Below are 25,173 nucleotides of genomic sequence, written 5' to 3'. Positions count from 1 at the left end.
TGTTTAAGAAACCAATTGAAATGTGTTACAAAAAGGTTTTAATTTCATTTGAGTTTAACTTATTTGTTAAGCAATATAGACAAGTTTTCAAGTTAGAAATGAATATATATTGTACATACAATTTGACTACATGATGTTTTTTATTTATTTACATGCTTTTTATATGTATAAGTAATAAAATAATAATGTATTATGGCAAAAGATGTTTCTGTAAAAATTGTAGAAAAAATAAATTATTAACTGAATTATTTATTTAGAAATTTTTAGAAATCGGAAAACGAAATCCTTGAGTACTGAAGTTAAGAACGGACTCAAAAACTGAAATAGAAAGAGACAGCAGCACAAAGGAAACGGAAATACTCCAAACCGTTTATTATTTTCATAAGAACCTAAACTTGTTTATACCTATTATTACAATCATGTTCAAAAAAAATGGTTTCGGGAAAAACACGTTTAAAAGTTTAAGTCCCAATGAAGCCATTAAAACACTTTTTATGCAAAAACATATTCTGCATATGTTATAGGAGCGATAATACAAATAAAAAAAAAAAATTTTGATATTTGAAAAGCCCAATGTCGCTTGTCCATTTTTTTCCCACTTCTAGTTTTAAAGGTAAAGGGAACTTCGAAAAAAATTGTAAAATCTGAGCTACTTTTAAATTTATTTTTTTTTAATGCAAGGAATCGTTTGACCGCGATTTTTATACCCTTGCAGAGGGTATTATAATTTCAGTCAGAAGTTTGCAACGCAGTGAAGGAGACGTTTCCCTATAAAGTATATATATTCTTGAACAGCATCACTAGTAGAGTCGATCTAGCCATGTCCGTCTGTCCGTCCGTATGTCCGTCTGTCCGTCTGTCCGTCTGTCCGTCTGTCCGTCCGTTTATATGCAAACTAGTCTCTCAGTTTTAAAGCTATCTGCATGAAACTTTCCCAAAAGTTGTCTTTCTATTGCAGGTAGTATATAAGTCGAAACGAGCCGGATCGGACGACTATAGCATATAGCTCCCATAGGAACAATCGGAAAAATAAATGAAAAAAAATTATTACTTTTCTGTTTTTCAATTTTTTGTTTAGTTCTTCGAGATATAGTAATGGTTTAATATTTCAGAATTACGGTTTTAATTTCATCAAAATCGGACGACTATAGCATATAGCTCCCATAGGAACAATCGGAAAAATAAATGCAAAAAAATTATAACTTTTCTGTTTTTTAATTTTTTGTTTAGTTCTTCGAGATATAGTAATGGTTTAATATTTCAGAATTACGGTTTTAATTTCATCAAAATCGGACGACTATAGCATATAGCTCCCATAGGAACAATCGGAAAAATAAATGCAAAAAAATTATAACTTTTCTGTTTTTTAATTTTTTGTTTAGTTCTTCGACATATAGTAATGGTAAAATATTTCCGATTTACGGTTTAAATTTCATCAAAATCGGACGACTATAGCATATAGCTCCCATAGGAACAATCGGAAAAATAAATGAAAAAAAAGTATAACTTTTCTGTTTTTAATTTTTTGTTTAGTTCTTCGAGATATAGTAATGGTTTAATATTTCAGAATTACGGTTTTAATTTCATCAAAATCGGACGACTATAGCATATAGCTCCCATAGGAACAATCGGAAAAATAAATGCAAAAAAATTATAACTTTTCTGTTTTTCAATTTTTTGTTTAGTTCTTTGACATATAGCAATGTTTAATTATTTTAGAATTATGGTATAAATTTTATCAAAATCGGACGTCTATAGCATATAGCTCCCATAGAAAAAATAAAAATATATAAAATAACTATCTAATAATTGAGCTGCAAATCATCATAGTTTCAATGTTTTTTTTAGCACATACTCAAGTAAATCATAATTTAAATGTTTTCAAAAGTATTTAATTAATGCAATAGCTGCAAGGGTATATGAACTTCGGCTTGCCGAAGTTTGCTTTCCTTCTTGTTAAAATATGTTTAGTAAACATATGTAATAGTAAAAAATTTAATGTAAATTTTTACCAAGCTCTTAAAATGAAAGAATCTAAAACAAAATAGGCTTTCATTTTAGTTTAAGAAAAAAACAGGGACTGTAAATAATTATAATTACTATTGTTTTTTGTAAAAAAAAATCCACGACTCAAAATCAAAGCGCCCTGTTGATCTTCTTTGGCCAATCTATCCAATTCTGCTAGACTTTTAAATTAATTGTTTATATAAGCTAATACTATGTTAAACTTTTAATTTTTTCAAAATAGTAGAAAATTGAATGACTATTTTAGCCAAGCTCTTCAAATGAAAGAATCTAAAACAAAATAAAATAAAAACTTTTTATCAGACTATGCCTTTATTTATTGAGAAACTATTTGCTTGGACGTTCCTGTCATTTTGCCAACCTCTTAAATTTAAATAATCTAAAACCAAATCGGTTTGCATTTTGGTTTAAAAAAAGTTCAGTTCATGCGACTATACTTCCAAATGAAGAATAAATAAAATAAAACAGAACTTTTTGACAGACATATTACTTTATTTGCTTGATTCGGAATCGGAATTGGGCCCTTCCTGACACGAGGCATCGACTGGTTCCCAGGAGGTTCTCACAATTCTCTGATTCTAGCAGTGCTGACATTCGTCAGTTAAAGGATCCTACAATGATGGTTTACATTTGCGATTTCTTGCGACACGGACTTTTTGGTCTTGAACACCTTTGTTGGACCCACGGGCTTTGGCACTGGACCTCGGCTTGGCACCCTTCTTCACCTTCTTCACCTTCTTCCCCTTCACCTTCTTCCCGGGCCTGGAGCATTTTGGCTTGCTCATGGCGTTCTTGGGCTTGAGATTGAGATTTAGATTGAGATTTAGATTGAGATTGGGCTTGGGCTTGGGCTTGGCATTGGACTTGGACTTGGTCTTGGTCTTGGACTTGGTTTTGGAGTTGGGCTTTGGCTTCAACACAGCCTTGCGTTTCGAGGTCCTCTTCTTGGCTGCCACATTCGTCTTCCTGGCTGGCACTTTAGCGCACTGATGAACCCTCTTCTCGGGTTGGCATTCAGCGCCAGTGTTGGCGAAGGTAACTGATCTTAAATCCATTTCTTCTGTACAACTTCGCAATGACACCCCAGACATGGTTTTATCGTAAAACGAAATTTTGTTTATAAATATAAAAAAGCGAAAAAAAAGTTACTGATAATTTTTTTCAAGTTAGTGAAAAGTGTGTGTGCTTCGTGCGAGACTACGATACGAACTGAATGTATGTTGCCCTGAGTAGAGCAACGTGAAATTTGGGTTTGATTGAAGAGTCACAGATTGCTATGTCCTTGTTTTTTATTGGTAACAACTAGTAAAATACCTGGCATAGGTTTTTTGTCTATATAAACAGAGTACAGAGTACATAATGCATAACAGCCCAGCGGCTTCCTTGGCAAGCCCGACGACCAGAAGAACTCTAAAACGCCTTTTTAAGTTTGGGTGAAGCTTTGAAAAAATTCTAAAATATATGTACATTAACAAAATAAAATAAAAAAAAAATAAATTTTTTTTTAATTCTAGCTGTAACGTATAAATTTCTGCAATGTTTAAAAACAAGGAAGTTATCATGTTTGTTCTATATGTTCACCTACTACATCTTTAGCCATTTTATTTTGACTAAATTGTAACTATTAATTGTAATATTTAATAAATCGAAAGCAATTTTCGAAAGTAAATAATTGTTTCTCTGACAGTTTGATAATATGGTCTTCCGATTCCAGTGCCCCTTTGCACAAAAAAAAAACGGCTTTCGCTTGAAAAAATCTGTATATAACCCCTCAATATAAAGTATAAATTTCTGCTATATAATGTATTAATATTTTGCAAATATGTTTAAAAACAAGGAAGTTATCATTTTTTGTTCTATATGTTCACCTATTACATCTTTAGACATTTGATTTTGACTAAATTGTAAGTATTTTCGATCGGTAATAAATCGAAAGCGATTTTCGAAAGTAATTATTGTTTCTCTGACAGTTTGATAATATAGTCTTCCGATTCCAGTGCCCCTTTGCACAAAAAAAAAAAACGGCTTTCGCTTGAAAAAATCTGTATATAACCCCTCAATATAAAGTATAAATTTCTGCTATATAATGTATTAATATTTTGCAAATATGTTTAAAAACAAGGAAGTTATCATTTTTTGTTCTATATGTTCACCTATTACATCTTTAGACATTTGATTTTGACTAAATTGTAAGTATTTTCGATCGGTAATAAATCGAAAGCGATTTTCGAAAGTAATTATTGTTTCTCTGACAGTTTTATAATATAGCCTTTCGATTCCAGTGTCCTTTTGCATAAAAAAAAACGGCTTTCGCTTGAGAAAATCAACACTTTTTATTGAAATATAAAACTAAATACGTGGCTCAGTCGATGGTTTATCAGACACCGGGAGGGCAGCATCGCCCTACCGATTGCGAGGCGCAACTTAGCGGCGGATATCCGTACCGAAGGACCAAGACGAGCCGGCAGGGGGGGGAAATGGCGTTCGATTCGGGCCTACGAGATGAACGTGGAATTGTCGCCATTGGCAGTGACCGGGGCGAACTGGACGAGCGCCTTGATGCGGCGCAGCAGCGAGGCGTTGAAGCCCCTGCACTTGGTCGCGTAGTCCTCGCTGGCCGTGATTAGCTGCGTGCAGAAGGTCTCGTTGAAGGTGGAGATGAGCAGCTGCTTGAGCTGCAGGATCTCGTCCTGCGAGGCATTCAGCACGGACACATTGCCGTTGCCGTTGTCCAGGAGACTCTCGTTGATGGCGTTGCGGTTCTCGTTGGCATAGACAACGGCGTTGCGCAGGTAGAAGTCCAGGTGGATCCACAGCAAGTACAGATTCTGCTCGGCAATGAAGACGGCCTGCATCAGTTCGCTGCGCTTCTCGTTGTGCCGCTGGCTCAAGTCCAGATAGCTTTGCTTGCCTGTGGATTACATTAGGTTTAGTTGTGGCCACACAAGTGGATTGGGATTGGGATTGGGATTGGGATTGGGATTGGGATTGGGATAGACAACTCACCATTGGGACCAAAGCTGATGTTCGGCAGGGAGGCGCGCTGCTGCAGCAGATTGTCGGCAATGGACTTCTGCGAGAGGTAATAGCCGATGGAGCCCTTCAGCTGGTTGAGGATGGTGTGCATGACGGCCGTCAGCTTCTTGCTGTCCATTTTGCCAGTCCTGTGAAAGATTTAGAAAGATTTAAACGTAAGCTATTAACTTATTTCCAAACTGGGAAGGTTAATTAAAGTAAACATCAATGGTTTTTAAAGATTTGTATAAGAAATGCACTTTATCTCTTAAAGAAAAACGCTTTTAAGCCAGGGACTGTAAATATTAATTATTACTATTGTTTTTTGTAAACAAAATCCATGACTTAAAATCGAAGCGCCATGTTGATCCTCTTTGGTCAATCTATCCAATTCTTTAAGACTTTTAAAAGAATTGTTTTTATACCCTTGCAGAGGGTATTATAATTTCAGTCAGAAGTTTGCAACGCAGTGAAGACGTTTCCGACCCTATAAAGTATATATATTCTTGATCAGCATCACTAGTAGAGTCGATCTAGCCATGTCCGTCTGGCCATCCGCCTGTCCGTCCGTTTATATGCAAACTAGTCTCTCAGTTTTTAAGCTATCTGCATGAAACTTTCCCAAAAGTTGTCTTTCTATTGCAGGTAGTATATAAGTCGGAACGAGCCGGATCGGACGACTATAGCATATAGCTCCCATAGGAACAATCGGAAAAATAAACGAAAAAAAATTATAACTTTGCTGTTTTTTAATTTTTTTTTTAGTTCTTCGACATTTAGTAATGGTTTAATATTTCAGAATTATGATTTAAATTTTATCAAAATCGGACGACTATAGCATATAGCTCCCATAGGAACAATCGGAAAAATAAATGAAAAAAAAGTATAACTTTTCTGTTTTTTAATTTTTTTTTAGTTCTTCGAGATATAGTAATGGTTAAATATTTCAGAATTACGGTTTAAATTTCATCAAAATCGGACGACTATAGCATATAGCTCCCATAGGAACAATCATAAAAATAAATGAAAAAAAATTATAACTTTTCTGTTTTTAATTTTTTTTTTAGTTCTTCGAGATATAGGAATGGATAAATATTTCAGAATTACGGTTTAAATTTCATCAAAATCGGACGACTATAGTATATAGCTCCCATAGGAACAATCAAAAAAGTAAATAAAAAAAAATTAAAACTTTGGTGTTTTTTAAATTTTTCTATAAGTTCTTCGACATATAGTAATGGATAATATTTCAGAATTACGGTTAAAATTTCATCAAAATAGGACGACTATATCATATAGCTCCCATAGAAATAATAAAATTATATAAAATAACTACCTAATAATTGAGCTGCAAATCATCATTGCTTCAATGTTTTTAGACATATACGCAAGTAAATCATAATTTTAATGTTTTCAAAAATATTTAATTCTTGCAATAGCTGCAAGGGTATATAAACTTCGGCTTGCCGAAGTTTGCTTCCTTTCTTGTTATAATATGCTTTTGAAATAATAATTATTTTTGAAAAAAAAATTTATTTAAAAATAATGATTAAGCAATAATAATAACAAATTAAAACTAATTTGAAGACTGATGATAGTTTTAAATATGCCCGTTTTGCGTATCCTTAGTTACCACTTCAGAAAAAATTACAAACATAACTTTTCGAAATATTGATTATTATAGAACATTATATACAAAAATAATTTTTCAAAAATATCGTCGAAACTCTGCACACAAAAATCGCAGTTTCAAAATGAGTTTTGTTTTACTTGTATAACAAAAAAATTAAAATAAAGAGCTTTAAAAATTAGTATTTTAAATTTCATTTGAGCAAAAAAATAAAATATCCATAATCATGATTTTTAAGTGTTTTTTAAATCAAAACTTACAGCGGCGTCACGTCGTTGATCATGGTCGTGAGCAAGAACTTGGAGGTCATGCTGTCCTTCACGTGGCTGGTGACCGCGTTGCGGCAGTAGAGCGACAGGTTGGCGGCGATGTCCAGGAAGAACTTGATGCGCAGCGTTTTGGAGCCCTCGCCTCCGGCCAGATCGTTGCCCTCCTGCTGTTGCAGCTGCTGATGCTTCTGCTGGTGATGGTGATGGTGATGGTGGTGATCCTGCTCCTGGTCCTGCTGCAGCATGCGCCGAATGGTGGCCTCGCTGACGGAGAAGCGGCCAAAGACGACGATCATCAGCTGCTGCAGGCGTCCCAATCGGTTGCGCAGCTCCAGGTCGTTCTCCACATCGAGGCTGTCCTCCAGAGCGGTCACCTCGTGCGTATTGGTGCGGGCAAACAGATTGGTGATGGCGGCCAGCTGCTGCAGGTGGCCCAGGTCCATGAACGGTGTGGCCGTGCGCAGCATCGCCTCCACCATGTCGATGTGGGCGAACAGGAAGTTGAGCACCTGCAAAGCAGCCGAATTGTTGCGCGAACCCCAGCGAGTTGACAATGGCATCGCAGAGGGCCAGTGCCGGCAGCAGGATGGCACGGAAACGCTCGTCGATGGCCGGCAGAAAGGTTGGCGGCTCGTTGCGCTTCAGTTCGCTGGCCTTGAGGTCGGGCTGCAGGTCGTAGACGCGCATGTTGGACAGCACGCCCAATGCCCGCTCGGCGAGCAGGAGGCGGGCGCCCACGCCCGTGTTCGCCATGCGCGTGAGGAAGGCCATCCGCGACTCGTACACGTACAGCGGACGCAGATGGTCCGGCACCGGCTGCAGGATGCCGCACAGCGCCTCGCTCGACTTGCCCAGGCTGTCCAGCATGTGCTTGAGGTAGCCCCGCATCGCCACGAAGTCGCACAGCGTGCTCACCGCCTCCAGCTCGGAGATCATGTCCAGGCAGGCCAGCGCCAGCATCCGGCACTATCTATGTTAAACTTATAATTTTTCAAAATAGTTAAAAATGTAATGACTATTTAGCCAAGCTCTTTAAATGAAAGAATCTAAAAGAAAAATAGGCTTTCATTTTGGTTTAAGAATAGAAAAGGGACTGTAAATAATTATAATTACTATTGTTTATGTAAAAAAAAATCCACGACTCAAAATCAAAGCCAAGCTCTCTTTAAATGAAAGAATCTAAAACAAAATAAAATAAAACTTTATTGAAAAACTATTTGCTTGGACGTTCCTTTCATTTTGCCACCTCTTAAATTTAAATAATCTAAAACCAAATCGGTTGCATTTTGGTTTAAAAAAAGTTCAGTTCATGCGACTATACTTCCAAATGAAGAATAATAAAATAAAACAGAACTTTTTGACAGACATATTACTTTATTTGCTTGATTCGGAATCGGAAGTGGGCCCTTCCTGACACGAGGCATCGACTGGTTCCCAGGAGGTTCTCACAATTCTCTGATTCTAGCAGTGCTGACAGTCGTCAGTTAAAGGATCCTACAATGATGGTTTACATTTGCGATTTCTTGCGACACGGACTTTTTGGTCTTGAACACCTTTGTTGGACCCACGGGCTTTGGCACTGGACCTCGGCTTGGCACCCTTCTTCACCTTCTTCACCTTCTTCCCCTTCACCTTCTTCCCGGGCCTGGAGCATTTTGGCTTGCTCATGGCGTTCTTGGGCTTGAGATTGAGATTTAGATTGAGATTTAGATTGAGATTGGGGCTTGGGCTTGGCATTGGACTTGACTTGGTCTTGGTCTTGGACTTGGTTTTGGAGTTGGGCTTTGGGCTTCAACACAGCCTTGCGTTTCGAGGTCCTCTTCTTGGCTGCCACATTCGTCTTCCTGCTGGCACTTTAGCGCACTGATGAACCCTCTTCTCGGGTTGGCATTCAGCGCCAGTGTTGGCGAAGGGTACTGATCTTAATCCATTTCTTCTGTACAACTTCGCAATGACACCCCAGACATGGTTTTATCGTAAACGAATTTTGTTTATAAATATAAAAAAGCGAAAAAAAGTTACTGATAATTTTTTCAAGTTAGTGAAAAGTGTGTGTGCTTCGTGCGAGACTACGATACGAACTGAATGTATGTTGCCCTGAGCAGAGCAACGTGAAATTTGGGTTTGATTGAAGAGTCACAGATTGCTATGTCCTTGTTTGTTATTGGTAACAACTAGTAAAATACCTGGCATAGGTTTTTTGTCTATATAAACAGAGTACAGAGTACATAATGCATAACAACCCAGCGGCTTCCTTGGCAAGCCCGACGACCAGAAGAACTCTAAAACGCCTTTTTAAGTTTGGGTGGAAGCTTTGAAAAAAATTCTAAAATATATGTACACCGCCTGGTGCGCTGGACGTGTCCACCGCTGGCCAGGATGCAGTTGCACACGCTCGCAGCTCTGGCCGCTCCGATCCTCCAGCGGGACGTGTGTGCCTTCAGTGCGCTGGTGGACGTGATGGTGGCGCTCATGGAGGATGCTGTCGATCCTGGTCTGGTAACCTTCAGCTCCTGGATCAGATCGCTGCCGTCTACCGACTGGATCACATGGAGGTCTATGCACGCTGCCAGCAGCAGGGCATCTCCATGCGTTTCTACCAGATCTTTGGCCTCCATCTGCATCGATTGCACGGCATTTGCCCCTGGATGGTGCAGCACATGGTCGAGGACCTGGCCGAGCCCTACTGGGCCCTGGACGAGCTTAGGTGGAGCTATGGCTGTACATCCTGCTGCAGCGTTGGCTGGACGCTGGCAGCCCGCTGGTCAGCGAACTGGACGTGGAGCACTTTCAGTTTTCGGCCGACATACGTCGTTATTACGCCACATTAAGCTTAGAGGAGCGGCAGGAGATTGGCCAGCAGCTGTATGAATCCCAGGCCATACGCTCCAGCGTCCTCAAGATGATGACAGCAAGCGCCATTGGAGTCTCCAGCTCGCCGCTCGTCTGGTAGCCTTGCAACCGCTGCTCAAGGAGCCGGATTGCAGCTGGATGAGCTAGTGCAGCGCTGCTCGGCGGCGCACTCCAGTAACCAGGAGCCGGGCTTGGTGCTGGGCCTGAAACGACTGATCGGCGAACGGGGCAGACTGGAGCGTAAGCACTGGCTGCCACTGCTGAACTACGCCCTGCGGCTCGTGGAGGCCCGTCCAGCCGGTCTACCTGCGTCACCAGGCTGCCCAATTGTGCCAGTTGCTCGCGCGCAGCGGCTTGAAGGACCAAATTGGCCTGGGTTCGGCCAACGTGGACGTGGAGCGGGTTGGACGCTTTGCCAGACTGGTGCTGCTCCTGCTGCTGGACGAGGCCGAATGGGTGCGACACTGGGCTGCCCAACTGGTGTGCAGCACTGAATTTAGGAGCGAATTTGGTGGGCAGCAGGAAGCCAAGTCGAGGGGGGACATCCTGCCCAGTGCCGTGACTCTGGAGTTCCTCGAAATGGTGGTGGGGCAGTGTGGAGCAGCAAGCCGGCCAGCCGGTGTTTCTGTTGCGTCTCTTCCAACTCATCGCCGAGCCTTTCCTGGCCACCGAAGCCAAGGACGACTCCGAGCAAGTGCAACTGCAGGAGGACGGCGAAGTGGAGGTGTTCGACAAGGCAGGAGATCAACCTGTACTGCGAGCCGCTGCTGGTGCTCTGCGAGCTAGCCGCCGCCTTTCGGGCGCAGTTTGGCGACAGCGAGGAGCTGATGGCCACCATCAATGCCCTGGCACTGCCCTCGTATCTAAGTTCAATCCAAGAGCATTTGATGTGTGCAAGTTAATATTAATATATAACTTATTGATTAAGAACTATACGTCTTTTTAGCAAGAAACTCGAATGTTTAAGAAACCAATTGAAATGTGTTACAAAAAGGTTTTAATTTCATTTGAGTTTAACTATTTGTTAAGCAATATAGACAAGTTTTCAAGTTAGAAATGAATATATATTGTACATACAATTTGACTACATGATGTTTTTATTTATTTACATGCTTTTTATATGTATAAGTAATAAAATAATAATCATATATAATCACAAAATGTATTATGGCAAAAGATGTTTCTGTAAAAATTGTAGAAAAAATAAATTATAAACTGAATTATTTATTAGAAATTTTTAGAAATCGGAAAACGAAATCCTTGAGTACTGAAGTTAAGAACGGACTCAAAAACTGAAATAGAAAGAGACAGCAGCACAAAGGAAACGGAAATACTCCAAACCGTTTATTATTTTCATAAGAACCTAAACTTGTTTATACCTATTATTACAATCATGTTCAAAAAAAATGGTTTCGGGAAAAACACGTTTAAAAGTTAAGTCCCAATGAAGCCATTAAAACACTTTTTATGCAAAAACATATTCTGCATATGTTATAGGAGCGATAAATACAAATAAAAAAAAAAAATTTTGATATTTGAAAAGCCCAATGTCGCTTGTTCTATTTTTTCCCACTTCTAGTTTTAAAGGTAAAGGGAACTTCGAAAAAAAATTGTAAAATCTGAGCTACTTTTAAATTTATTTTTTTTTAATGCAAGGAATCGTTTGACCGCGATTTTTATACCCTTGCAGAGGGTATTATAATTTCAGTCAGAAGTTTGCAACGCAGTGAAGGAGACGTTTCCGACCCTATAAGGTATATATATTCTTGAACAGCATCACTAGTAGAGTCGATCTAGCCATGTCCGTCTGTCCGTCTGTCCTTCCGTTTATATGCAAACTAGTCTCTCAGTTTTAAAGCTATCTGCATGAAACTTTCCCAAAAGTTGTCTTTCTATTGCAGGTAGTATATAAGTCGAAACGAGCCGGATCGGACGACTATAGCATATAGCTCCCATAGGAACAATCGGAAAAATAAATGAAAAAAAATTATAACTTTGCTGTTTTTTAATTTTTTGTTTAGTTCTTCGACATATAGTAATGGTAAAATATTTCCGATTTACGGTTTAAATTTCATCAAAATCGGAACGACTATAGCATATAGCTCCCATAGGAACAATCGGAAAAATAAATGAAAAAAAAGTATAACTTTCTGTTTTTTAATTTTTGTTTAGTTCTTCGAGATATAGTAATGGTTTAATATTTCAGAATTACGGTTTTAATTTCATCAAAATCGGACGACTAGTATATAGCTCCCATAGGAACAATCGGAAAAATAAATGCAAAAAAATTATAACTTTCTGTTTTCAATTTTTGTTTAGTTCTTTGACATATAGCAATGTTTAATTATTTTAGAATTATGGTATAAATTTTATCAAAATCGGACGTCTATAGCATATAGCTCCCATAGAAAAATAAAAATATATAAATAACTATCTAATAATTGAGCTGCAAATCATCATAGTTTCAATGTTTTCAAAGTATTTAATTAATGCAATAGCTGCAAGGGTATATGAACTTCGGCTTGCCGAAGTTTGCTTTCCTCCTTGTTAAAATATGTTTAGTAAACATATGTAATAGTAAAAAATTTAATGTAAATTTTTACCAAGCTCTTAAAATGAAAGAATCTAAAACAAAATAGGCTTTCATTTTAGTTTAAGAAAAAAACAGGGACTGTAAATAATTATAATTACTATTGTTTTTTGTAAAAAAAAAAATCCACGACTCAAAATCAAAGCGCCCTGTTGATCTTCTTTGGCCAATCTATCCAATTCTGCTAGACTTTTAAATTAATTGTTTATATAAGCTAATACTATGTTAAACTTTTAATTTTTTCAAAATAGTAGAAAATTGAATGACTATTTTAGCCAAGCTCTTCAAATGAAAGAATCTAAAACAAAATAAAATAAAAACTTTTTATCAGACTATGCCTTTATTTATTGAGAAACTATTTGCTTGGACCTTCCTGTCATTTTGGCAACCTCTTAAATTTAAATAATCTAAAACCAAATCGGTTTGCATTTTGGTTTAAAAAAAGTTCAGTTCATGCGACTATACTTCCAAATGAAGAATAATAAAATAAAACAGAACTTTTGACAGACATATTACTTTATTTGCTTGATTCGGAATCGGAATTGGGCCCTTCCTGACACGAGGCATCGACTGGTTCCCAGGAGGTTCTCACAATTCTCTGATTCTAGCAGTGCTGACATTCGTCAGTTAAAGGATCCTACAATGATGGTTTACATTTGCGATTTCTTGCGACACGGACTTTTTGGTCTTGAACACCTTTGTTGGACCCACGGGCTTTGGCACTGGACCTCGGCTTGGCACCCTTCTTCACCTTCTTCACCTTCTTCCCCTTCACCTTCTTCCCGGGCCTGGAGCATTTTGGCTTGCTCATGGCGTTCTTGGGCTTGAGATTGAGATTTAGATTGAGATTTAGATTGAGATTGGACTTGGGCTTGGGCTTGGCATTGGACTTGGACTTGGTCTTGGTCTTGGACTTGGTTTTGGAGTTGGGCTTGGGCTTCAACACAGCCTTGCGTTTCGAGGTCCTCTTCTTGGCTGCCACATTCGTCTTCCTGGCTGGCACTTTAGCGCACTGATGAACCCACTTCTCGGGTTGGCATTCAGCGCCAGTGTTGGCGAAGGTAACTGATCTTAAATCCATTTCTTCTGTACAACTTCGCAATGACACCCAGGACATGGTTTTATCGTAAAACGAAATTTTGTTTATAATATAAAAAAGCGAAAAAAAAGTTACTGATAATTTTTTTCAAGTTAGTGAAAAGTGTGTGTGCTTCGTGCGAGACTACGATACGAACTGAATGTATGTTGCCCTGAGTAGAGCAACGTGAAATTTGGGTTTGATTGAAGAGTCACAGATTGCTATGTCCTTGTTTTTTATTGGTAACAACTAGTAAAATACCTGGCATAGGTTTTTTGTCTATATAAACAGAGTACAGAGTACATAATGCATAACAGCCCAGCGGCTTCCTTGGCAAGCCCGACGACCAGAAGAACTCTAAAACGCCTTTTTAAGTTTGGGTGAAGCTTTGAAAAAATTCTAAAATATATGTACATTAACAAAATAAAATAAAAAAAAAATAAATTTTTTTTTAATTCTAGCTGTAACGTATAAATTTCTGCAATGTTTAAAAACAAGGAAGTTATCATGTTTTGTTCTATATGTTCACCTACTACATCTTTAGCCATTTTATTTTGACTAAATTGTAACTATTAAATTGTAATATTTAATAAATCGAAAGCAATTTTCGAAAGTAAATAATTGTTTCTCTGACAGTTTGATAATATGGTCTTCCGATTCCAGTGCCCCTTTGCACAAAAAAAACGGCTTTCGCTTGAAAAAATCTGTATATAACCCCTCAATATAAAGTATAAATTTCTGCTATATAATGTATTAATATTTTGCAAATATGTTTAAAAACAAGGAAGTTATCATTTTTGTTCTATATGTTAACCTATTACATCTTTAGACATTTGATTTTGACTAAATTGTAAGTATTTTCGATCGGTAATAAATCGAAAGCGATTTTCGAAAGTAATTATTGTTTCTCTGACAGTTTGATAATATAGTCTTCCGATTCCAGTGCCCCTTTGCCCAAAAAAAAAAACGGCTTTCGCTTGAAAAAATCTGTATATAACCCCTCAATATAAAGTATAAATTTCTGCTATATAATGTATTAATATTTGCAAATATGTTTAAAAGTTATCATTTTTTGTTCTATATGTTCACCTATTACATCTTTAGACATTTGATTTTGACTAAATTGTAAGTATTTTCGATCGGTAATAAATCGAAAGCGATTTTCGAAAGTAATTATTGTTTCTCTGACAGTTTTATAATATAGCCTTTCGATTCCAGTGTCCTTTTGCATAAAAAAAACGGCTTTCGCTTGAGAAAATCAACACTTTTTATTGAAATATAAAACTAAATACGTGGCTCAGTCGATGGTTTATCAGACACCGGGAGGGCAGCATCGCCCTACCGATTGCGAGGCGCAACTTAGCGGCGGATATCCGTACCGAAGGACCAAGACGAGCCGGCAGGGGGGGGAAATGGCGTTCGATTCGGGCCTACGAGATGAACGTGGAATTGTCGCCATTGGCAGTGACCGGGGCGAACTGGACGAGCGCCTTGATGCGGCGCAGCAGCGAGGCGTTGAAGCCCCTGCACTTGGTCGCGTAGTCCTCGCTGGCCGTGATTAGCTGCGTGCAGAAGGTCTCGTTGAAGGTGGAGATGAGCAGCTGCTTGAGCTGCAGGATCTCGTCCTGCGAGGCATTCAGCACGGACACATTGCCGTTGCCGTTGTCCAGGAGACTCTCGTTGATGGCGTTGCGGTTCTCGTTGGCATAGACAACGGCGTTGCGCAGGTAGAAGTCCAGGTGGATCCACAGCAAGTACAGATTCTGCTCGGCAATGAAGACGGCCTGCATCAGTTCGCTGCGCTTCTCGTTGTGCCGCTGGCTCAAGTCCAGATAGCTTTGCTTGCCTGTGGATTACATTAGGTTTAGTTGTGGCCACACAAGTGGATTGGGATTGGGATTGGGATTGGGATTGGGATTGGGATTGGGATAGACAACTCACCATTGGGACCAAAGCTGATGTTCGGCAGGGAGGCGCGCTGCTGCAGCAGATTGTCGGCAATGGACTTCTGCGAGAGGTAATAGCCGATGGAGCCCTTCAGCTGGTTGAGGATGGTGTGCATGACGGCCGTCAGCTTCTTGCTGTCCATTTTGCCAGACCTGTGAAAGATTTAGAAAGATTTAAACGTAAGCTATTAACTTATTTCCAAACTGGGAAGGTTAATTAAAGTAAACATCAATGGTTTTTAAAGATTTGTATAAGAAATGCACTTTATCTCTTAAAGAAAAACGCTTTTAAGCCAGGGACTGTAAATATTAGTTATTACTATTGTTTTTTGTAAACAAAATCCATGACTTAAAATCGAAGCGCCATGTTGATCCTCTTTGGTCAATCTATCCAATTCTTTAAGACTTTTAAATGAATTGTTTTTATAATATGCTTTTGAAATAATAATTATTTTTGAAAAAAAAATTTATTTAAAAAATAATGATTAACCAATAATAATAACTAATTAAAACTAATTTGAGAACTGATGATAGTTTTGAATATGCCCGTTTTGCGTATCCTTAGTTACCACTTCAGAAAAAATTACAAACATAACTTTTCGAAATATTGGTTATTATAGAACATTATATACAAAAATAATTTTTCAAAAATATCGTCGAAACTCTGCACACAAAAATCGCAGTTTCAACATGAGTTTTGTTTTACTTGTATAACAAAAAATAAATATATTTTAAATTTCATTTTGAGCAAAAAAATAAAAAATAACCTCATGATTTTTAAGTGTTTTTTAAATGATCGAATTGTTTTATCATAAAAAATGATTGTTCTAGAAATATATTTTGAAAATCTACAAAAATTTCATTAACGCATGAGTTCGTTCCCTGTTTTAATATTATTAATATGGGGGACTTCCAAAAAACCTTTTCGAATCAATTCAAAGTCTGAACAAATTTACTTTAGCCCACAGAACAACTACAAATTCTTCATAGACAAAGACAATCAAACCTGCTAAAGATTTTGGGAAAAATACCTCTGTTAAAGAAATAAAGGGCCTTGAAAACGAGGGTACCATTTAAGTTTAACTTGACCTACAAAATACTTAAGGTGCACGGCCTAAGGTACGTTTTTAAGGTAATTTTTTCAAAATAAGCATACCTACTTTAAAAGACATGTTTAGTCCATTATGCGTTAAATTAAGGGAGGTAGGGTTTTAAAAAACAAAAATGTTTGGTAGTTTTTGCGCTACGATATTCAAACTCTAGAAATGGCATTCGTGGAAAAATCAACTTAGTTTTTCTTGCTCGAAAGCCCAACATGAAAACAAACTTGATGTTCAAGTCGCTTAGACCACTGTAACTTTGCCAGTTTTACTCGAAATCTTGGCCCAACCATCTCATAAGTTTGTAGATTAAAAATGTAAATAAATTAAAAAAAACCCTAACCCTTAAGTACATTTTTCTAAAATCAAGAAGTGTAGCTGGTGAAAACTTACAGCGGCGTCACGTCGTTGATCATGGTCGTGAGCAAGAACTTGGAGGTCATGCTGTCCTTCACGTGGCTGGTGACCGCGTTGCGGCAGTAGAGCGACAGGTTGGCGGCGATGTCCAGGAAGAACTTGATGCGCAGCGTTTTGGAGCCCTCGCCTCCGGCCAGATCGTTGCCCTCCTGCTGTTGCAGCTGCTGATGCTTCTGCTGGTGATGGTGATGGTGATGGTGATGGTGGTGATCCTGCTCCTGGTCCTGCTGCAGCATGCGCCGAATGGTGGCCTCGCTGACGGAGAAGCGGCCAAAGACGACGATCATCAGCTGCTGCAGGCGTCCCAATCGGTTGCGCAGCTCCAGGTCGTTCTCCACATCGAGGCTGTCCTCCAGAGCGGTCACCTCGTGCGTATTGGTGCGGGCAAACAGATTGGTGATGGCGGCCAGCTGCTGCAGGTGGCCCAGGTCCATGAACGGTGTGGCCGTGCGCAGCATCGCCTCCACCATGTCGATGTGGGCGAACAGGAAGTTGAGCACCTGCAAAGCAGCCGAATTGTTGCGCGACCCCAGCGAGTTGACAATGGCATCGCAGAGGGCCAGTGCCGGCAGCAGGATGGCACGGAAACGCTCGTCGATGGCCGGCAGAAAGGTTGGCGGCTCGTTGCGCTTCAGTTCGCTGGCCTTGAGGTCGGGCTGCAGGTCGTAGACGCGCATGTTGGACAGCACGCCCAATGCCCGCTCGGCGAGCAGGAGGCGGGCGCCCACGCCCGTGTTCGCCATGCGCGTGAGGAAGGCCATCCGCGACTCGTACACGTACAGCGGACGCAGATGGTCCGGCACCGGCTGCAGGATGCCGCACAGCGCCTCGCTCGACTTGCCCAGGCTGTCCAGCATGTGCTTGAGGTAGCCCCGCATCGCCACGAAGTCGCACAGCGTGCTCACCGCCTCCAGCTCGGAGATCATGTCCAGGCAGGCCAGCGCCAGCATCCGGCACTATACTGTGTTAAACTTATAATTTTTTCAAAATAGTCAAAAATGTAATGACTATTTTAGCCAAGCTCTTTAAATGAAAGAATCTAAAACAAAATAGGCTTTCATTTTGGTTTAAGAATAGAACAGGGACTGTAAATAATTATAATTACTATTGTTTTTTGTAAAAAAAAAATCCACGACTCAAAATCAAAGCGCCCTGTTGATCTTCTTTGGCCAATCTATCCAATTCTGCTAGACTTTTAAATTAATTGTTTATATAAGCTAATACTATGTTAAACTTTTAATTTTTTCAAAATAGTAGAAAATTGAATGACTATTTAGCCAAGCTCTTCAAATGAAAGAATCTAAAACAAAATAAAATAAAAACTTTTTATCAGACTATGCCTTTATTTATTGAGAAACTATTTGCTTGGACCTTCCTGTCATTTTGGCAACCTCTTAAATTTAAATAATCTAAAACCAAATCGGTTTGCATTTTGGTTTAAAAAAAGTTCAGTTCATGCGACTATACTTCCAAATGAAGAATAAATAAAATAAAACAGAACTTTTTGACAGACATATTACTTTATTTGCTTGATTCGGAATCGGAATTGGGCCCTTCCTGACACGAGGCATCGACTGGTTCCCAGGAGGTTCTCACAATTCTCTGATTCTAGCAGTGCTGACATTCGTCAGTTAAAGGATCCTACAATGATGGTTTACATTTGCGATTTCTTGCGACACGGACTTTTTGGTCTTGAACACCTTTGTTGGACCCACGGGCTTTGGCACTGGACCTCGGCTTGGCACCCTTCTTCACCTTCTTCACCTTCTTCCCCTTCACCTTCTTCCCGGGCCTGGAGCATTTTGGCTTGCTCATGGCGTTCTTGGGCTTGAGATTGAGATTTAGATTGAGATTTAGATTGAGATTGGACTTGGGCTTGGGCTTGGCATTGGACTTGGACTTGGTCTTGGTCTTGGACTTGGTTTTGGAGTTGGGCTTGGGCTTCAACACAGCCTTGCGTTTCGAGGTCCTCTTCTTGGCTGCCACATTCGTCTTCCTGGCTGGCACTTTAGCGCACTGATGAACCCTCTTCTCGGGTTGGCATTCAGCGCCAGTGTTGGCGAAGGTAACTGATCTTAAATCCATTTCTTCTGTACAACTTCGCAATGACACCCCAGACATGGTTTTATCGTAAAACGAAATTTTGTTTATAAATATAAAAAAGCGAAAAAAAAGTTACTGATAATTTTTTTCAAGTTAGTGAAAAGTGTGTGTGCTTCGTGCGAGACTACGATACGAACTGAATGTATGTTGCCCTGAGCAGAGCAACGTGAAATTTGGGTTTGATTGAAGAGTCACAGATTGCTATGTCCTTGTTTTTTATTGGTAACAACTAGTAAAATACCTGGCATAGGTTTTTTGTCTATATAAACAGAGTACATAATGCATAACAGCCCAGCGGCTTCCTTGGCAAGCCCGACGACCAGAAGAACTCTAAAACGCCTTTTTAAGTTTGGGTGAAGCTTTGAAAAAATTCTAAAATATATGTACATTAACAAAATAAAATAAAAAAAAAATAAATTTTTTTTTAATTCTAGCTGTAACGTATAAATTTCTGCAATGTTTAAAAACAAGGAAGTTATCATGTTTTGTTCTATATGTTCACCTACTACATCTTTAGCCATTTTATTTTGACTAAATTGTAACTATTAAATTGTAATATTTAATAAATCGAAAGCAATTTTCGAAAGTAAATAATTGTTTCTCTGACAGTTTGATAATATGGTCTTCCGATTCCAGTGCCCCTTTGCACAAAAAAAAACGGCTTTCGCTTGAAAAAATCTGTATATAACCCCTCAATATAAAGTATAAATTTCTGCTATATAATGTATAAATATCTGCAAATATGTTTAAAAACAAGGAAGTTATCATGTTTTGTTCTATATGTTCACCTACTACATCTTTAGCCATTTTATTTTGACTAAATTGTAACTATTAAATTGTAATATTTAATAAATCGAAAGCAATTTTCGAAAGTAAATAATTGTTTCTCTGACAGTTTGATAATATGGTCTTCCGATTCCAGTGCCCCTTTGCACAAAAAAAAACGGCTTTCGCTTGAAAAAATCTGTATATAACCCCTCAATATAAAGTATAAATTTCTGCTATATAATGTATTAATATTTTGCAAATATGTTTAAAAACAAGGAAGTTATCATTTTTTGTTCTATATGTTCACCTATTACATCTTTAGACATTTGATTTTGACTAAATTGTAAGTATTTTCGATCGGTAATAAATCGAAAGCGATTTTCGAAAGTAATTATTGTTTCTCTGACAGTTTTATAATATAGCCTTTCGATTCCAGTGTCCTTTTGCATAAAAAAAACGGCTTTCGCTTGAGAAAATCAACACTTTTTATTGAAATATAAAACTAAATACGTGGCTCAGTCGATGGTTTATCAGACACCGGGAGGGCAGCATCGCCCTACCGATTGCGAGGCGCAACTTAGCGGCGGATATCCGTACCGAAGGACCAAGACGAGCCGGCAGGGGGGGGAAATGGCGTTCGATTCGGGCCTACGAGATGAACGTGGAATTGTCGCCATTGGCAGTGACCGGGGCGAACTGGACGAGCGCCTTGATGCGGCGCAGCAGCGAGGCGTTGAAGCCCCTGCACTTGGTCGCGTAGTCCTCGCTGGCCGTGATTAGCTGCGTGCAGAAGGTCTCGTTGAAGGTGGAGATGAGCAGCTGCTTGAGCTGCAGGATCTCGTCCTGCGAGGCATTCAGCACGGACACATTGCCGTTGCCGTTGTCCAGGAGACTCTCGTTGATGGCGTTGCGGTTCTCGTTGGCATAGACAACGGCGTTGCGCAGGTAGAAGTCCAGGTGGATCCACAGCAAGTACAGATTCTGCTCGGCAATGAAGACGGCCTGCATCAGTTCGCTGCGCTTCTCGTTGTGCCGCTGGCTCAAGTCCAGATAGCTTTGCTTGCCTGTGGATTACATTAGGTTTAGTTGTGGCCACACAAGTGGATTGGGATTGGGATTGGGATTGGGATAGACAACTCACCATTGGGACCAAAGCTGATGTTCGGCAGGGAGGCGCGCTGCTGCAGCAGATTGTCGGTAATGGACTTCTGCGAGAGGTAATAGCCGATGGAGCCCTTCAGCTGGTTGAGGATGGTGTGCATGACGGCCGTCAGCTTCTTGCTGTCCATTTTGCCAGACCTGTGAAAGATTTAGAAAGATTTAAACGTAAGCTATTAACTTATTTCCAAACTGGGAAGGTTAATTAAAGTAAACATCAATGGTTTTTAAAGATTTGTATAAGAAATGCACTTTATCTCTTAAAGAAAACGCTTTTAAGCCAGGGACTGTAAATATTAATTATTACTATTGTTTTTTGTAAACAAAATCCATGACTTAAAATCGAAGCGCCATGTTGATCCTCTTTGGTCAATCTATCCAATTCTTTAAGACTTTTAAATGAATTGTTTTTATACCCTTGCAGAGGGTATTATAATTTCAGTCAGAAGTTTGCAACGCAGTGAAGACGTTTCCGACCCTATAAAGTATATATATTCTTGATCAGCATCACTAGTAGAGTCGATCTAGCCATGTCCGTCTGTCCGTCCGTATGTCCGTCTGTCCGTCTGTCCGTCCGTTTATATGCAAACTAGTCTCTCAGTTTTTAAGCTATCTGCATGAAACTTTCCCAAAAGTTGTCTTTCTATTGCAGGTAGTATATAAGTCGGAACGAGCCGGATCGGACGACTATAGCATATAGCTCCCATAGGAACAATCGGAAAAATAAATGAAAAAAAATTATAACTTTGCTGTTTTTTAATTTTTTTTTTTAGTTCTTCGACATTTAGTAATGGTTTAATATTTCAGAATTATGATTTAAATTTTATCAAAATCGGACGACTATAGCATATAGCTCCCATAGGAACAATCGGAAAAATAAATGAAAAAAAAGTATAACTTTTCTGTTTTTTAATTTTTTTTTTAGTTCTTCGAGATATAGTAATGGTTAAATATTTCAGAATTACGGTTTAAATTTCATCAAAATCGGACGACTATAGCATATAGCTCCCATAGGAACAATCATAAAAATAAATGCAAAAAAATTATAACTTTTCTGTTTTTTAATTTTTTTTTTAGTTCTTCGAGATATAGGAATGGATAAATATTTCAGAATTACGGTTTAAATTTCATCAAAATCGGACGACTATAGTATATAGCTCCCATAGGAACAATCAAAAAGTAAATAAAAAAAAATTAAAACTTTGGTGTTTTTTTAAATTTTTCTATAAGTTCTTCGACATATAGTAATGGATAAATATTTCAGAATTACGGTTAAAATTTCATCAAAATAGGACGACTATATCATATAGCTCCCATAGAAATAATAAAATTATATAAAATAACTACCTAATAATTGAGCTGCAAATCATCATTGCTTCAATGTTTTTAGACATATACGCAAGTAAATCATAATTTTAATGTTTTCAAAAATATTTAATTCTTGCAATAGCTGCAAGGGTATATAAACTTCGGCTTGCCGAAGTTTGCTTCCTTTCTTGTTATAATATGCTTTTGAAATAATAATTATTTTTGAAAAAAAATTTATTTAAAAAATAATGATTAAGCAATAATAATAACAAATTAAAACTAATTTGAGAACTGATGATAGTTTTAAATATGCCCGTTTTGCGTATCCTTAGTTACCACTTCAGAAAAAATTACAAACATAACTTTTCGAAATATTGATTATTATAGAACATTATATACAAAAATAATTTTTCAAAAATATCGTCGAAACTCTGCACACAAAAATCGCAGTTTCAAAATGAGTTTTGTTTTACTTGTATAACAAAAAAATTAAAATAAAGAGCTTTAAAAATTAGTATTTTAAATTTCATTTTGAGCAAAAAATAAAAATATCCATAATCATGATTTTTAAGTGTTTTTTAAATCAAAACTTACAGCGGCGTCACGTCGTTGATCATGGTCGTGAGCAAGAACTTGGAGGTCATGCTGTCCTTCACGTGGCTGGTGACCGCGTTGCGGCAGTAGAGCGACAGGTTGGCGGCGATGTCCAGGAAGAACTTGATGCGCAGCGTTTTGGAGCCCTCGCCTCCGGCCAGATCGTTGCCCTCCTGCTGTTGCAGCTGCTGATGCTTCTGCTGGTGATGGTGATGGTGATGGTGATGGTGATGGTGGTGATCCTGCTCCTGGTCCTGCTGCAGCATGCGCCGAATGGTGGCCTCGCTGACGGAGAAGCGGCCAAAGACGACGATCATCAGCTGCTGCAGGCGTCCCAATCGGTTGCGCAGCTCCAGGTCGTTCTCCACATCGAGGCTGTCCTCCAGAGCGGTCACCTCGTGCGTATTGGTGCGGGCAAACAGATTGGTGATGGCGGCCAGCTGCTGCAGGTGGCCCAGGTCCATGAACGGTGTGGCCGTGCGCAGCATCGCCTCCACCATGTCGATGTGGGCGAACAGGAAGTTGAGCACCTGCAAAGCAGCCGAATTGTTGCGCGACCCCAGCGAGTTGACAATGGCATCGCAGAGGGCCAGTGCCGGCAGCAGGATGGCACGGAAACGCTCGTCGATGGCCGGCAGAAAGGTTGGCGGCTCGTTGCGCTTCAGTTCGCTGGCCTTGAGGTCGGGCTGCAGGTCGTAGACGCGCATGTTGGACAGCACGCCCAATGCCCGCTCGGCGAGCAGGAGGCGGGCGCCCACGCCCGTGTTCGCCATGCGCGTGAGGAAGGCCATCCGCGACTCGTACACGTACAGCGGACGCAGATGGTCCGGCACCGGCTGCAGGATGCCGCACAGCGCCTCGCTCGACTTGCCCAGGCTGTCCAGCATGTGCTTGAGGTAGCCCCGCATCGCCACGAAGTCGCACAGCGTGCTCACCGCCTCCAGCTCGGAGATCATGTCCAGGCAGGCCAGCGCCAGCATCCGGCACTATACTATGTTAAACTTATAATTTTTTCAAAATAGTAAAAAATGCAATGATTTTTTTTAGCCAAGCTCTTTAAATGAAAGAATCTAAAAGAAAATAGGCTTTCATTTTGGTTTAAGAATAGAACAGGGACTGTAAATAATTATAATTACTATTGTTTTTTGTAAAAAAAATCCACGACTCAAAATCAAAGCCAAGCTCTCTTCAAATGAAAGAATCTAAAACAAAATAAAATAAAAACTTTATTGAAAGACTATTTGCTTGGACGTTCCTGTCATTTTGCCAACCTCTTAAATTTAATTAATCTAAAACCAAATCGGTTTGCATTTTGGTTTAAAAAAAGTTCAGTTCATGCGACTATACTTCCAAATGAAGAATAAATAAAATAAAACAGAACTTTTTGACAGACATATTACTTTATTTGCTTGATTCGGAATCGGAATTGGGCCCTTCCTGACACGAGGCATCGACTGGTTCCCAGGAGGTTCTCACAATTCTCTGATTCTAGCAGTGCTGGCATTCGTCAGTTAAAGGATCCTACAATGATGGTTTACATTTGCGATTTCTTGCGACACGGACTTTTTGGTCTTGAACACCTTTGTTGGACCCACGGGCTTTGGCACTGGACTTCGGCTTGGCACCCTTCTTCACCTTCTTCACCTTCTTCCCCTTCACCTTCTTCCCGGGCCTGGAGCATTTTGGCTTGCTCATGGCGTTCTTGGGCTTGAGATTGAGATTTAGATTGAGATTTAGATTGAGATTGGGCTTGGGCTTGGCATTGGACTTGGACTTGGACTTGGACTTGGACTTGGTCTTGGTCTTGGACTTGGTTTTGGAGTTGGGCTTTGGCTTCAACACAGCCTTGCGTTTCGAGGTCCTCTTCTTGGCTGCCACATTCGTCTTCCTGGCTGGCACTTTAGCGCACTGATGAACCCTCTTCTCGGGTTGGCATTCAGCGCCAGTGTTGGCGAAGGTAACTGATCTTAAATCCATTTCTTCTGTACAACTTCGCAATGACACCCCAGACATGGTTTTATCGTAAAACGAAATTTTGTTTATAAATATAAAAAAGCGAAAAAAAAGTTACTGATAATTTTTTTCAAGTTAGTGAAAAGTGTGTGTGCTTCGTGCGAGACTACGATACGAACTGAATGTATGTTGCCCTGAGCAGAGCAACGTGAAATTTGGGTTTGATTGAAGAGTCACAGATTGCTATGTCCTTGTTTTTTATTGGTAACAACTAGTAAAATACCTGGCATAGGTTTTTTGTCTATATAAACAGAGTACATAATGCATAACAGCCCAGCGGCTTCCTTGGCAAGCCCGACGACCAGA

The 25,173-nt window shown here is 39.4% G+C and overlaps 3 protein-coding genes across 3 annotated transcripts; all 3 read right to left on the bottom strand.

Moving 5' to 3' along the window:
- Nucleotides 1-4,333: 4,333 nt before the first annotated feature.
- On the bottom strand, nucleotides 4,334-7,899 carry LOC128265243 (nuclear pore complex protein Nup205-like). The gene is made up of 4 exons (XM_053001120.1): nucleotides 7,730-7,899; nucleotides 6,931-7,539; nucleotides 5,032-5,189; nucleotides 4,334-4,936 (listed from the first exon to the last, which is right to left on the bottom strand). The coding sequence occupies exons 1-4, from the start codon at nucleotides 7,897-7,899 to the stop codon at nucleotides 4,521-4,523; spliced, it is 1,353 nt and encodes a 450-aa protein (XP_052857080.1). The 3' UTR covers nucleotides 4,334-4,520.
- A 6,804-nt stretch (nucleotides 7,900-14,703) lies between these two features.
- LOC128265245 (nuclear pore complex protein Nup205-like) lies at nucleotides 14,704-17,942 on the bottom strand. The gene is made up of 3 exons (XM_053001122.1): nucleotides 16,900-17,942; nucleotides 15,402-15,559; nucleotides 14,704-15,306 (listed from the first exon to the last, which is right to left on the bottom strand). The coding sequence occupies exons 1-3, from the start codon at nucleotides 17,871-17,873 to the stop codon at nucleotides 14,891-14,893; spliced, it is 1,548 nt and encodes a 515-aa protein (XP_052857082.1). The 5' UTR covers nucleotides 17,874-17,942; the 3' UTR covers nucleotides 14,704-14,890.
- A 2,313-nt stretch (nucleotides 17,943-20,255) lies between these two features.
- On the bottom strand, nucleotides 20,256-23,870 carry LOC128265248 (nuclear pore complex protein Nup205-like). Its single transcript, XM_053001123.1, has 3 exons — nucleotides 22,855-23,870; nucleotides 20,936-21,093; nucleotides 20,256-20,858 (listed from the first exon to the last, which is right to left on the bottom strand). The coding sequence occupies exons 1-3, from the start codon at nucleotides 23,832-23,834 to the stop codon at nucleotides 20,443-20,445; spliced, it is 1,554 nt and encodes a 517-aa protein (XP_052857083.1). The 5' UTR covers nucleotides 23,835-23,870; the 3' UTR covers nucleotides 20,256-20,442.
- Nucleotides 23,871-25,173: the final 1,303 nt, after the last annotated feature.

The sequence above is a fragment of the Drosophila gunungcola genome, unplaced genomic scaffold (genome assembly GCF_025200985.1).
Source record: "Drosophila gunungcola strain Sukarami unplaced genomic scaffold, Dgunungcola_SK_2 000105F, whole genome shotgun sequence".
Classification (NCBI taxonomy): Eukaryota; Metazoa; Arthropoda; class Insecta; order Diptera; family Drosophilidae; genus Drosophila; species Drosophila gunungcola.
The sequence above is the reverse complement of the archived record's forward strand: the minus strand, read 5'-3'. Positions and strand labels throughout refer to the sequence as shown.